Genomic DNA, 14,543 nt, shown 5'->3' with positions numbered 1-14,543 from the left:
TTTCACCAAAGGTTTACCGTACTACTAAGTGCATAGTAAGTATTGGTTTATAAATCTACATATTCTTATTCTCAAGTCTCTTTTCTTAGATCACAGTAAGAGTACCCACTAAAAGCAGCAATGTCTTTTCACAGTATTGATGCTGAAAGACAGGATAAACATTTTCCAAACAACTCTCTGAGTTCACTGAGATCAGAAGCTTCAAACTACTCATACTGGTAGCAATAAAAAGATAACATAGTATTTGGCACACAGTAACTACTGAATAAATATGTTGGATTATACTTAAGGCTTTTCCATTAGAGTAGAGAAGACCCAGAAACTCATATTACTTCTGAACAGTCAAGCTATTTGAGGTTTTACTAAATTCAGACCCTTAGACATCCCAATCCTCTGTAGAAATCCCAATCCTCTTCTCCTAATATTCAATCTAATTATAAATGGTTAAGTAACAATAGCTAATGATAAGAGATACCAATAGTAATGAAATTTTGTTACTATTAAAGAGTTCCAAGCACCTCCTATTCTATTGGAATCCATCCCACTACCTGAATTTTCAGATGACTGAAGTCCAGAAAACTTCTAAAAAGAAAATAAATTTCAAAACAACATCAAACAAAAGTCCAATATTGTTGGTGCAGAATTTATACAAAAATAAAGGACAAAATATTCAAAAAAAGAATACTGCATTTTAGATAGAATGAACAGGGGAAGAAACAAATACCATATGGTGAATGATATAGTAATCAAGTCATAATCACCTTCTTATTTCCAACTTCTGTTCCAAGCTAATAAGAGGTCTGTGCTAATTTATATCAAAATACATCATGGCCTAAAATTATACCATTGCCAATAAAAGAATTAGAATTCTAAATGCAACAGTTTGTATTTAATATATTCCTATGATAACCTGCCAGAATAGCAAATGTAACAACTGATGAATAGTGATATTTATATTTACAAATCATAAGTATAGACAATAACAGGTTTTTCAGTTACTTCCCCATTCAAAATTACATCATAGACATGTTCAGTCATGTGTGCAACATTATCTTAAAAAGATAAATGCTGGACAACTGCAAGATGTCATAGGTTAAACATGCCCTATAAATATTTTGTTCTTGAAATAACTCTTTCTCCTACAATATAAATGGCCAGCGTTTTGAGATTCAGACACAATATATACAACTCCATGTGCAAACTTAGGATGATGATATCCTCCTCACAAAAGTAATTAACAATCACATCAAATCATTTATCATTCATAAAGTTTACTCCTGAGAGTGAAATCCTTAATCAATCAGGCCCCAGCACCCAATCAAAACTTACAAAGCATCAAGTCAACATTTCATCTTTAGATATGCCTAGAAGACAGATCCTTTAATTTAATTGGCTGTACATTTCTATGCTTTTCTATTTCTTTTACATACCGGTTTGCTTGGTGGTGTTTTCCCTAAAAAAGAAAAATCCTCAAGCAAATGAAAACACAGAAAGAGTGAAAGGGAGAGAGACCCACAGATTCCCTGATTTACTTCTTTGTGATTTCAACCAAGATCTATGATGAGGTTAAAAGTTTCACAATACATCAACCTGGTCTGCAAACATCTACAAAATAAGGATGCAAAGCAGAACTGGGACCATATGCAGTTTCTTGTTATTCATTCTGCCTAAAATAGAGAGTGGAGTGACACATGGTAATATAAGAAGTATTTGCCCAAAGATGCCATTTTCATTGACTACCTTTCTCCTAATCTCAGGCTCCTGGATGAAACAGTAAAAACGTTTCTGTGCTGATTTAAGTTTCCCACATCCCCCATCTTAGAAACCTCAACAACTGAAAAGCACAATTCTGCCAAAAGGAACTTGCAAAAATTTGTTCATTTTTTAAAAAACATAATAATGTTTCAAATGAAAACACAACCTGCCAAAGATGTCAAATAAAAGGGTAACAAAGAAACAAACAGCATCTTTAGAATTGAATTTCAATGCATAACCTTGCCATCTGCCAACCAGTTGTGAAGCAGTGATCCTAGAGAAGCCCTGAAACATGAACTAGTAAGTTTCCTCCTCGGATTGATCACCTGTATCACTCTCCGCTTCCAGGTTAGTAATTATATTGTCGATGGAGCAGCCTCCAAAAATGACACTTGCCATTGGCAAACCCAACCCTGTTGATAAATGGGCCATTTAAACAGACTTGCATTTGGTAACATCTGCGGAGTTCAGTTCACAGAGACAACGAGGAGATGGGAAGAAAAAAGGGGGGCTCTATCTTTACATTTGGATTGGAAATTGGACAAAAGAGGTCAGTTTCTAGAGTCCAGACATCCAAAGGACCCTCAGTCTCCTCCCACTTGGCCTCTAAAACAGGATTACAATTTTGGATCTAGACTATGCCCCACCCCTTCCCTTCCCACCGTGGCTACCACCTTAGAAGTTACCGCGGTAGCTCTCCTGCGACTAGCTAGGGGTGCGGATTCTCTGACGCAAAACAGCACCGGGCACCAATTCAGTAGCGGGGAACTAGTGGGTTGGGACAGCCACCGGCTCCTCCTAGAAGCCACCTTCGGGCTCGCGAGAGACCCCCACCGCCCCAGCCCTGCCCTCGCCCCCGCCTGGAGCTGCAGCGGGAGTTACGCATCCTCAGCCTTGACACTGCGCTTCTTTCTATCCGGATCAAGGCTGGTGGGGGTGAAGGGGTAGAAGAATGGGGGTTCGTGGGAGCGAGGGAGAACTAAAACAGTCCGGGTCCACAAAAGCTAGAACTCAAGTGGCCAGAAGCTGGTGCACCCGCATCACACACACGCACACATACATGCGCACACACACACCCCGAAGCTCTCTGTGCCCCAGCTTCTATGCCAACTGGCTATAGGACGGGAAGAAGAAAGGAGGTGGGGTACCGGGCAGGCCCGGAGTTACTAAGGAGTGCAGCGGCTGCCTCCTGAACTGCGAAAGTGAGGAAGTCCCAGACCCTTCTACATCCCCACGTCTGAGATCTCCTGCAAGCAACCCCGGGTCGCTTTCCTTCCAGCAGAGTTAGGGGATCGGGAAGCGGGGAGCAGAGCTGGAGTCTAGATTCTCCCAGGCTGCCCTCCCGGGTCTGGCTCAGGGCCGAAACCCGCCCCATCAGCCTTGGTCCAGGAAGGCTGCCAGGCAAGGAGAGACAAGCCTGGGAGAGCAAGAGGGCAGGAGAGAAACATCTTGCACTCTCAGGCCGGTGGCTGGTCTCTTCCTCTGTCGACACACCCCCAGTTAATCCCCTACTCTCGCTCTCTTTCTCACACACACACACACACACTCACACATACACTTAGATACGGAGGCTCGCATGTTTACCCCTCCCACCAGCCCAGGTCCATCGATTAAAAAAAACACTAGTTGATTTCTTCCTGATTAAAAACAAGAAAGTGCAACAACTTCTCTGGAGTCGCAGGAGCAGAGCAAGTCTATCTGCAGGCGTCCTCTTTCTTTAGTTTCCTAGGAGTTAAGAAATCTGGCGGTCCCCAGTGAAAACGGACCCCTAGTGGGTAAAAGACAACGAACTCCTTCCCCAGCCCTCCACCCCCCAACCCCCGCCACCTCTCACCTCCTTAAGTTCCTTGGCCACGTCCTTCAGGTCGCCCAGGACTAATTCCAGATCCTCCACGATGATCTTGATCTGTTCCTTCACCTTGGTTTTGGAGGCTGCCGGCGGTCCCTCGGCTGGAGAGGACGAGGAGGGGGTCCCCTTGGACTTGGCTGACATTCTTTGGGGGCAAGCGAGGCAGGTCAGCACAGGCGGGCCAGCGGAGGCTGCTGCGCGCCCCGGTCCCCCCACATCCTGGACGCTCCCCGGGCAGCGGCGGGTGGTGGCTGCGCTCGGCGCTCGGCCGGGTGGCCGCACAGTGGTGGTGCTGCCATCGGCTCCCGGAGACACGGCGCTCGGCGCCGGGCTGCAGACGGGCGAACAGCGCGCCTGCGCCTCCGCCCGCCGCTCTCGCGCACACACGCGCTAGCTGTTCCCCGCCCGCGCGCCGAGAGGGGCGCCCGGCCGCCGGCCCGGCTGTCAGCTGCAGTCCCCAGGCACTTGCCTCCTCCGGGATCTCTCCGGAATACCTGAGCGTCTGGGAGCAAGGTCCTGCCCACCCTCTCGTCTAGATCCTGAAATGCCCTCCCTCATTTGATCATGCTCTGTGTCTTTTCACATCCAGCTTGGACTCCTTCTGTTTCCCCACCAGCAGGGACCAGGATCCCCACCACACTTTTTCTGATCAATTAATAAGAACCACAGGAGGGTCAGAAGTTGGATTTAGGGTTAGTAAAAGCGAACCTAAATGTTTATCCAGGGCGAGAGTATGTCCAGAAGGCCTCCAGTCACTCTCCTACTCAGCTAAGAGTTAACACAGACGTACAGGTTTAAAAAAAAAAAAGAGAGAAAGAGATGTCGATAAAATTGACCCCTCACCCCCTGGAATCATGATATTTAAACAGTGTTCTTGAAAGAGGTAGCTTAATCCTGCTGATTCCACAAACCTAATAGAGGATTTATTAATTGCAAGTCCTCTCACCAAAAAATCCCCTGGGAGACTGTCTGACTCATCTTGGCACTACTTATCTGGGACAGTTTTTTGTTTTTTATACTGTCCTTCCTCTTTTCATGACCTATGCTGATGTATGTTTTGGGTAGAGGGGGAAATACACTGGACCTCCTGTTGTGAGAGAGAATAAGAAGAGTTTGCTTCCAACTTTTTTCTTTTTTGTTTTTGTATCTATTTCAAATCTTTTGCAACTAAATAAAGAGGAAATAACTTTTTGACTGCTCTATTAAAAAGATCTAGGGAAGGGAGTTAATAGGAAGCCTTGGGTTTCATTCTCAGTAGGTGGCTAGGATTCTCATTAGTTAAAAGTTCTAATTTCCTGAGTGGCAAACTCACGGGTTATTAGCTATTGACCTAGAGGGCTGGATTTACTTTGTTTTCTTCAGTGCACTTTACTCCAAATTACTATTTTAATAGGCTTCCCATTTGGTCATGCCTTAGCAGGCATCTCTCTTACTTCTCATACCCCAGGTTGTTCCAACATGCTTCCATACAAGAAGAAAATCTTGGCAGCTCCCCTCTTCCTAGTCCCTTAGGCCCCTCATATTCAGTCTCTTCATTCTGAATAATTCATCTTGATAAATCCTTGTAAGTCTTATTTGCAATATGGAAGGAAAAAAGAGACCACAGAAGAAAAATGGGAATTTAGAAGTAGTGTCAAGATAATAAAAAAAATTAATTTAAAATTTAAAAATTTAAAATTCATTGAAAAATCAGAGGGAAAAGAAGAAAAGTAGAAAGCAGAGGCTGCTGGAAGAAAATTAAAATAAGGTAAGAATAACTAAACCAGTGTGCACTAAGTAAACTGGAGAGAAGAGGGAAGAAATAATTAGAAGTGTTAAATAAATAATATGCTTGAGTTCTCTAAGGTAAAGAGAATGTATAGTTTTAAATGACCATGTGTCTGCAGGTTCTTCTTTATATTAAAAGATAATCTTTAATTATACTCTTACTTAATGTCGGAAGAAGGATAAGTGATCAGAAATGGCAGGAAAGAAGGTGAGAAAGAGGGAAGGTGCTACTCCTTTATATCTGAATTTTTGACTCTCAATAGTAGACAAGTGAATAGAAAAGTCCTTAAAGTCCTTAAAACTCAGAAATAACAAAGTTAGGCAAGAATACTGGAAAACAGGAAAGAAGATGGTGTTTTGGTGGTTTTCTCCCACAAAGTAAGTCTCATTAATATAAGAATATTTTCATGCTATGCTAAATCTCCTTCACTGACAATTAAAAAATTTCTTTTCTCCTATAATATCTATGAAATCAATCCTGAATATTCACTGGAAGGACTGTTACTTCATGAAGTTGAAGCTCCAATACTTTGACCACCTGATGCCAAGAGCCTACTCATTGGAAACGACCTTGATGCTGGGAGAGGTTGAAGGCAGGAGGAGAAGGGGACAACAGAGGATAAGATGGTTGGATGGCATCACTAGCTCAATGGACATGAGTTTGAGCAAACCCCAGGAGAAAGTGAAGGACAGGGAAGCCTAGTGTGCTGCAGTCCATGGGGTCGCAGAGTTGGACACCAATTAGCGACTGAACAACAGTAGAGTAGTGAGTCCAACTATTTTGGATCAAAATTGAATCATAATTATTACTATAAAACATGCCATGCATATCCATATCCAAATTACTTTTAAGTAAAGGCTATCCTCCATCTATATATCTATCATCTATCAATCTGTAAATATGATATGGAGTTAACTGAAAGGAGAAAAGTTAAAATTGGCTTCCAAATCCAAACTATAACAGCTAGACAGCCCCCAGCAGTGATGACTACCACTATCTATCAGTCATTAATCAGGTATGCATAAAATATTCCTAAAGAAGAAAGTTTTACAAAGAGAGTTAAAGATATTGAGGGGAAGGAGACAGAATGAGAAGAACAGGATATAGTCAAGTCTATTCACTCTATTTTTTAATCAAACTTGGGAAAAATTGGGCTTCCTTTGTGGCTCAGCTGGAAAAGAATCTGCCTGCAATGCAGGAGACCTGGGTTTGATCCCTGGGTTGGGAAGATCCCCTGGAGAAGGGAAAGGCTACCCACTCCAGGATTCTGGCTTGGAGAATGCCATGGACTGTATAGTTGCAAAGAGTCAGACACATCCCTTTAATGCATCCTGTTCTTTCTCAGAGATTAGTATATATGATGTTTTAAAGCTAACTTATGGTGATCACACAGCAAAAATGACACCTAATAAAATTTCTTATGAATGTGTTCATAAATACGTTTATGTACTAGTGGTAGAGGCAAATGAGTACATACGCAAACCACATCACTTATAAACATAGAATGCTGCTGCTGCTAAGTCGCTTCAGTCGTGTCCGACTCTGTGCGACCACAGAGACAGCAGCCCACCAGGCTCCCCCATCCCTGGGATTCTGCAGGCAAGAACACTGGAGTGGGTTGCCATTTCCTTCTCCAATGCATGAAAGTGAAAAGTGAAAGTGAAGTCGCTCAGTTGTGTCCGACTCTTCGAGACCCCAAGGACTGCAGCCCACGAGGCTCCTCCATCCATGGGATTTGCCAGGCAAGAGTACTGGAGTGGCATGCCATCGCCTTCTCTGATAAACGTAGAATAACAGACTGCTAATAGAAAAGTGTCTTATTTTTTTACAAATGACTTTGCAGCCAGCGTTTTATTCTTTCTGTCTCTTTAGTCAGTATTTTCTGAGTGTTGCAGCAGGAAGGATTGGATAATTATAGGAGATCATCTAATGGTGGTTTGTTCAGTTCCGGGCACTTATCAATATTCTCCTGTGTGTGTGTTTAATCTACTGAATTCAAGCTGTAATAATTAACCTACATGAGGAATGCTACAACACTGCCATACTTTTTAATTCATGAAGAACTCAAAAATATTCCCAAAATATTTTGTTGGCAGCACTTTTATTACTATACTATCATAATAATGTTCATTGCGTCTTTAAAAAGAGGATAATACGCATAATAATGGCAACACTGTTTTCATTTTTTTTTTCTTTTGCATAAACTTTGTTTGTAAAATCCAGTGAAGTCATTAGAGATTTTTGAAAACATTAAGAAAAAAGAAAAAAAAATGGAGGAGTGACAACTTTGTTCCCACCAAAATAATGTAGTGAAAAATAATGGAGAACAATATGGATATCTATGAGAGAAAATACTGCTCGTGAAATGCAACAGAGGAAAATGAGTTAAGTTCTGCACATGCACACTAAGAAAAATACTGTACACGATATGCCTAGGCAGCGATTCTCAAAGGCACTAGAGCTTCTTACTGTTAAGAAGAAGTAATTCATCACTGCTGGAGGCTGACTAACTTTTATAGTTTGGATTTGGAAGCCAATTTTAACTTTTCTCCTTTGAGTTAACTCCATATCATATTTACAGATTGATAGATGATAGATATCGGAGAAGGCAATGGCACCCCACTCCAGTATTCTTGCCTGGAGAATCCCAGGGATAGCGGAGCCTGGTGGGCTGCCGTCTATGGGGTCGCACAGAGTCGGACATGACTGAAGTGACTTAGCAGCAACAGTAGCAGATGATAGATATATAGATGGAGGATAGCCTTTACTTAAAAGTAATTTGTGATATGGATGTGCATAGCATGTTTTATAGTAATAATTATGATTCAGTTTTGATCCAAAATAGTTTTACTCACTAATCTACTGTTACAGTTCAGTTCAGTTCAGTCACTCAGTCGTGTCCGACTCTGCGACCTCATGGACTACAGCAGGGCAGGCCTCCCTGTCCATCACTAACTCCTGGAGTTTACTCAAACTCTTGTCCGTTGATGCCACCCAACCATCTAATTCTCCGTTGTCCCCTTCTCCTCCTGCCTTCAATCTTTCCCAGCATCAGGGTCTTTTCAAATGAGTCAGTTCTTCACATCAGGTGGCAAAAATATTGGAGTTTCAGCTTCAGCATCAGTCCTTCCAATGAACACCCAGGACTGATCTCCTTTAGGATGGACTGGTTGGATCTCCTTGTAGTCCAAGGGACTCTTAAGAGTCTTCTCCAACACCACAGTTCAAAAACATCAATTCTTCAGCACCCAGCTTTCTTTATAGTCTAACTCTCACGTCCATACATGACTACTGGAAAATCATATATCAGAGCTTGTTAACGGACCCCACTACCAGGGTGTCTGACCCAGTAGATCAAGGGCAAGGGTCTGAAATTTGGGTTCTACTAAGTTTCTAGGCCGATGGAAAGGGTCAAACTCTGAAAGCCATTACCTAGAAAGACTGAAAGAAAACTTTAGGCTCCTTTTAGCCAAAATAAACCGTAAAGATCATCCAGTTACAAATCTTCATTTGATAGATGAGGAAACATGGTCTGGGGAGGTTAAATGGTACCTCATATACATCATATCTAGGGAATACAAATTGGAAGCTAGAACCTCATCATCTTGTGGTTCTAGATGCCTCAGACATCTTGTGGTTTTGTCTCTATTTGTCTGGAGAAGGTCTCCCTTTTAATGTATCCATTGCTTTTGGCATGATGGCTGTCTATTATAGAAGCATATTGGTGAAAAACAAATCTGATCTGGCAGTTAAAATACAAATACCCATTGTAGTATCCTGAGTAATTAGAGCTGTGTCTATTCCAATGTAGCTGATCAATAAATACTTAATAAGGAGATGAATGAATGAAGTATTGTCTATCTTGTGTGTTTTGAAACGAATTTAATTTGACAAATATTTAGCAAACGGTTAGTTTAGGTAAGAATCTATGCTATGGGGTAGATGTGCCGCTAGGATTAGCAAGACACAGCCCCAGCAAGAACAATTAGATAATCCCACACATGACTCTAATATAAAATGCTTTTACCTCAGAGTATCTCTTTTTGCCCTCTTTCTCAACTACAGTCAGTTTACTTACTTACAAAGTTAATGTAGATTTAACATCGTTTCCCTTACTTTTTATTCATGAGACAGAAACTGAACTTTGCTTAACTGAACAAAGGAAATTATCTCATAGCTTAACCATAGAAAGGCAAGAAGAGAAATATTTTCTAGTAGAACTGGAGCCAGAAATGGAGCCAGAGTCCATTGGGACTACTTATTTCTGTCCTTGTATCCCATCCCCTTTTAGTGGATTGGCTTCAGTTTCTCCCTAAAGTTGAACTTTGGTCAATGATAAATCTATATTCACATGTTATAACTCTGCAAGTAGAAAAAAAAAAGAGCTAATTACAGCAAGCTCCTAGGAGAGGACTTTGATAGGTCCAGCTTCGGTCATGGACATACACAGTGGCCAATCACTATGATAGGCTCAGGTGCAAAGCTACTATTACAGTGTGCCATTCTTAGAGAAAAGTCTGATATAAATAAATATATTTGTATATTTATTACCATGACTCTCCAGCAGGTGGCAGTAAGATGAGTCAGTCTACAAAAAAGGGTGTATTATGATAATTTTCTAATATATAGAAGTAAAGTATCTTTAGGAAGCAAAATTATTTTCAGATTCATACAAAGAAAGACATCATATGAATCAGCAATGGTTCTACCTGGGTCAGAGCTTCCGAGGTAGTGTTAGTGGTAAAGATCCAGCCTGCCGATGAGGGAGATGTAAGAGATCCTGGTTTGATCCCTGGATTGGGAAGGTCCCCTGAAGGACGGCATGGCAACCCACTCTAGTATTCTTGCCTGTAGAATCCCATGGACAGAGAAGTCTGGCCAGCTACAGTCCATAGGGTCATAAACAGGCAGACACAACTGAAGCAACTTAATATGCACATATGTACCACTTGGGTCAGTAACTGGTAATGAGGCAGTTCAATGACTGGCCAAACTTGGGTCAAGTTTCCTACACCTCCGGCCTATTTCTCCCTCAAAGGTGGAGAAAAGTTATCTACCATACAGCCTACAGATTTTTTTGCACACTTGTAGATTGACATTTCTAAATTGCTTAGTTTGCATGGGGTCGCTAAGAGTCGGACAAGACTCAGTGACTTCACTTTCACTTTTCACTTTCATGCATTGGAGAAGGAAATGGCAACCCACTCCAGTGTTCTTGCCTGGAGAATCCCAGGGATGAGGGAGCCTGGCAGGCTGCCATCTATGGGGTCGCACAGAGTAGGACACGACTGAAGCAACTTAGCAGCAGCAGCAGCAGATTGACATTTCTAAATTGCTTAGTTTCGCAAAGCCAGCTGCACTCAAGAACCCCTTCATCCATTCTCATTTTACGGTCCCAGCTCTAAAGACCTGCAATATTAATATTGTGATATATATACGTGTGTGTGTGTGTGTGTGTGTGTGTCTGTAGGTGGTTATTCAGATGAACACAGCCCCTAAAACCCTTGGAATTTCCTGGGCAATAGTAACTGTGATAATGTTTGGTCTCTTGTCCTTTAGTTCTTGAAAATGCTACAAGGAAACTGGCTTTTGGATCTCACCCAAGGGAGAGTGCTGGTTGCCAAGAGAATCAACCATATGATTAGAAAGTTGGGACTTTAAATCTCACTCCCTGATTCCCAGAAAGAGATGAGGGGCTTGGGGTTAAATCAATCACCATTGGCCAATGATTTAGTCAGTCATGACTATGTAATGAAACCTCCACAAAAACCCAGAAGGATAGCTTTATGCACCCCTTTTTGGACAGCTTTCAAGATGGGGAACAAGACTGTTTCCAAGTGCTGGCCCCAGCCTCCAGGTGGACAGAAGTTCTTCTGTTCTGAACCTCACCCAATGTATCTCTTCATCCCACTGTTGATTTGTACCCTTTAACATCCTTTAATAATAAATCAGTAATTCTAGTGAGTAATGGGTTTTCTTGAGTTCTGTGAGCAGTTCTAGCAAATTCTTTGAACCTGAGGAGGGGATTGTGGGTACCTCTGAATTTTTGCCAGTTGGTCAGAAGTACGGACAACAACCAGGACTTGTGATTGGGGTTTGAAGTAAAGGGAGGGGTTCTGGAACTAAACACTTTACTTGTAGAATCTAATTCTACCTTCCAGTAAATAGTGTGAGCACTGAGTTGAATTTTCAGACATGCTGCTGGTATCCAGAATTGCTTGTTGGTGTGGGGAAACCTACACACATACACACACACACAAACACACACATGCACACGTGCATGCATTGGAATTGAGCCCATGAACTCATTTCAAGGACTCACTAAAACCGTAGTTGTTAAATTGCCCCACCATGTGTGCAAGCAAATACTGAAACTACTATACCCTTTCACCTAAGTTTTAAGAATTTCTATTCATCCTGAAACCTTGGGACCCATGCCTGTCATCTCATTCCACCCAATCTCATTCTACCTCTCAACTACAAACTGCTGGACCAAGTGAAAAAAGAACCTGAGATTTTCAATACTCCAGGACTCTTATAGACTTGGCCAAAGAGGTGTTCTAAAAACTTGGCCAGTTGCCACCCTGCACAGATTAACAGCTTTTCCATGGAAAGAGATTCAGCTACAACTAGACAATATCTGATCATTCTGTAGAGCCCAATACACCCTGCAAGCACTAAAATGACTGAAAGTTCTAGTCAACCATTCATCAGTTCAGTCACTCAGTCATGTCCGACTCTTTGCAACTGCATGAACTGCAGCATGCCAGGCCTCCCTGTCCATCACCAACTCCCAGAGTCCACCCAAACCCATGTCCATTGAGTCGGTGATGCCATCCAACCATCTCATCCTCGTTGTTCCCTTCTCCTCCTGCCCTCAATCTTTCCCAGCATCAGGGTCTTTTCAAATGAGTCAGCTCTTCACATCAAGTGGCCAAAGTATTAGAGTTAGAGCTTCAACATCAGTCCTTCCAATGAACACCCAGGACTGATCTCCTGTAGGATGGACTGGTTGGATCTCCTTGCAGTCCAAGAGACTCTCAAGAGCCTTCTCCAACACTACAGTTCAAAAGTATCAACTCTTCAGCACTCAGCTTTCTTTATAGTCCAACTCTCACATCCATACATGACCACTGGAAAAACCATAGCCTTGACTAGATGGACCTTTGTTAGCAAAGTAATGTCTCTGCTTTTTCATATGCTGTCTAGGTTGGTCATAACTTTCCTTCCAAGGAGTAAGCATCTTTTAATTTCATGGCTTCAATCACCATCTGCAGTGATTTTGGAGCCCCAAAAAATAAAGTCAGCCACTGTTTCCCCATCTATTTTCCATGAAGTGATGGGACTGCATGCCATGATCTTAGTTTTCTGAATGTTGAGCTTTAAGCCGACTTTTTAACTCTCCTCTTTCACTGTCATCAAGAGGCTCTTTAGTTCTTCTTCACTTTCATCAAGAGGCTCTTTAGTTCTTCCTAACTTTCTGCCATAAGTGTGGTGTCATCTGCATATCTGAAGTTACTGATATTTTTCCTGGCAATCTTGATTCTAGCTTGTGCTTCTTCCAGCCCAGCGTTTCTCATGATGTACTCTGCATATACGTTAAATAAGCAGAGTGACAATATACAGCCGTGACATACTCCTTTTCCTATTTGGAACCAGTCTGTTGTTCCATGTCCAGTTCTAACTGTTGCTTCCTGACCTGCATGCAGGTTTCTCAAGAGGCAGGTCAGGTGGTCTGGTATTCCCATCTCTTGAAGAGTTTTCCACAGTTTATTGTGATCCATACAGTCAAAGGCTTTGGCATAGTGCACCCAGTTAATTTTATATATACCTGAAGATCCTTATCCTTATTAAGTTTCAGGATTGTTTTGCCCCATGGAAATTAGTAAAAGGGGGCCAAGAAGCACTACTGTTTCTAACAAAGAGGACAGAGAAGTTGGCAGAGGCTGTACCCCTCCCTCTGCTTATAGACAGCCTTGACCTCAAGGAATATAAAGCCATATCCTGCCAGGTTGTAAAGTGGCACCAATATTATCCACTCTGTATGGCTAGATAGAGTGTGCAGTTTAGTCTCTCATCTGGGATAGAATGACCCAAATCTGCATACAATCTAGAACATCCTGTGTAATGATTAACTTCCAAAACTGTGAGAAAAATGAATCTCAGTGTTGAATGTACCCAACTTACAGTAGTGTGGTGTGGAAGTCCAAGATGACTAAGATTTAGCATTTTTTTTGTTCTTCTAGCTTCATTTAAATATAATTAACATATAATATTGTGTAATCTTTAGATGTAGATGTGTTAATTCAATACATTTACATGTTGCTGAATGATTACCACCACAGAATTAGCTGACACCTCTATTCCATTACATAATTACAATTTCTTTTTTTGTTATAAGAACATTAAGATCCGTTCTCTTAGTACCTTTTAATTATAACATGCAGTATTATTAGCTAAAATCACTGGGTTTCCCCGGTAGCTCAGATGGTAAAAAAAATGTGCCTGCAATGTGGGAGACCTGAGTTTGATCCACAGGTTGGGAAGATCCCTTGAAGAAGGGCATGGCAACTCACTGCAGTATTCTTGCCTGAAGAATTCCCATTAACAGAGGAAACTGGTGGGCTACAGTCCATGGGGTTAGAAAGAGTCGCACACAACTAAGCAACTAAGTATACACACATACCACTCTGTATGCGAGATCCCCGGAAGGTATTCAGCTTATAACTAAAATTTGTACCCTATGACCAACTTCTCCCCTAGCCCCTACCCTCTAACCCCTAGTAAACACCATTGTACTGTTTCTAGAGTTCAACATTTTTTAGAGTCAATATATAAATGATATTATACACTGCTTCCTCTGTCTGATGTATTTCACTTAGCATGATACCCCCAAGATCCATCCATGCTGTTACAAATGCCAAGATGTCTTGTTTTATCACGGTTGAATAATATTTCATTGCTTATGTACACCACATCTTCTTTATCTATTCATCCATTGACTGACATAGGTTATTTCCATATCTTCCCCATCATGAATAATGCTTCCATGAACATGACAGTATACATAATTCTTTGAGACCCTGATTTTACTTCCTTTAGACATATATCTAGAAGTGCGATTGCTAGATTACCCGGTAATTCTAAAATAGGATTTTGATATTGAGAAAT

General features: G+C 41.7%; 1 protein-coding gene across 1 annotated transcript in view; it reads right to left on the bottom strand.

Moving 5' to 3' along the window:
* The window catches only part of PRR16 (proline rich 16), a 185,760-nt gene extending 181,618 nt beyond the window's left edge, over positions 1 to 4,142 (bottom strand). Inside the window, exon 1 of the mRNA XM_025292995.2 lies at positions 3,590 to 4,142. Coding sequence (XP_025148780.1) covers positions 3,590 to 3,748 — 159 coding nt within the window. The 5' untranslated portion in view covers positions 3,749 to 4,142. The remainder of the gene's footprint in view (positions 1 to 3,589) is intronic.
* Positions 4,143 to 14,543: the final 10,401 nt, after the last annotated feature.

Source organism: Bubalus bubalis, chromosome 9, assembly GCF_019923935.1.
Source record: "Bubalus bubalis isolate 160015118507 breed Murrah chromosome 9, NDDB_SH_1, whole genome shotgun sequence".
Taxonomy (NCBI): Eukaryota; Metazoa; Chordata; class Mammalia; order Artiodactyla; family Bovidae; genus Bubalus; species Bubalus bubalis.
Note: the sequence above shows the minus strand (reverse complement) of the source record. Positions and strands in the feature narration are given on the sequence as shown.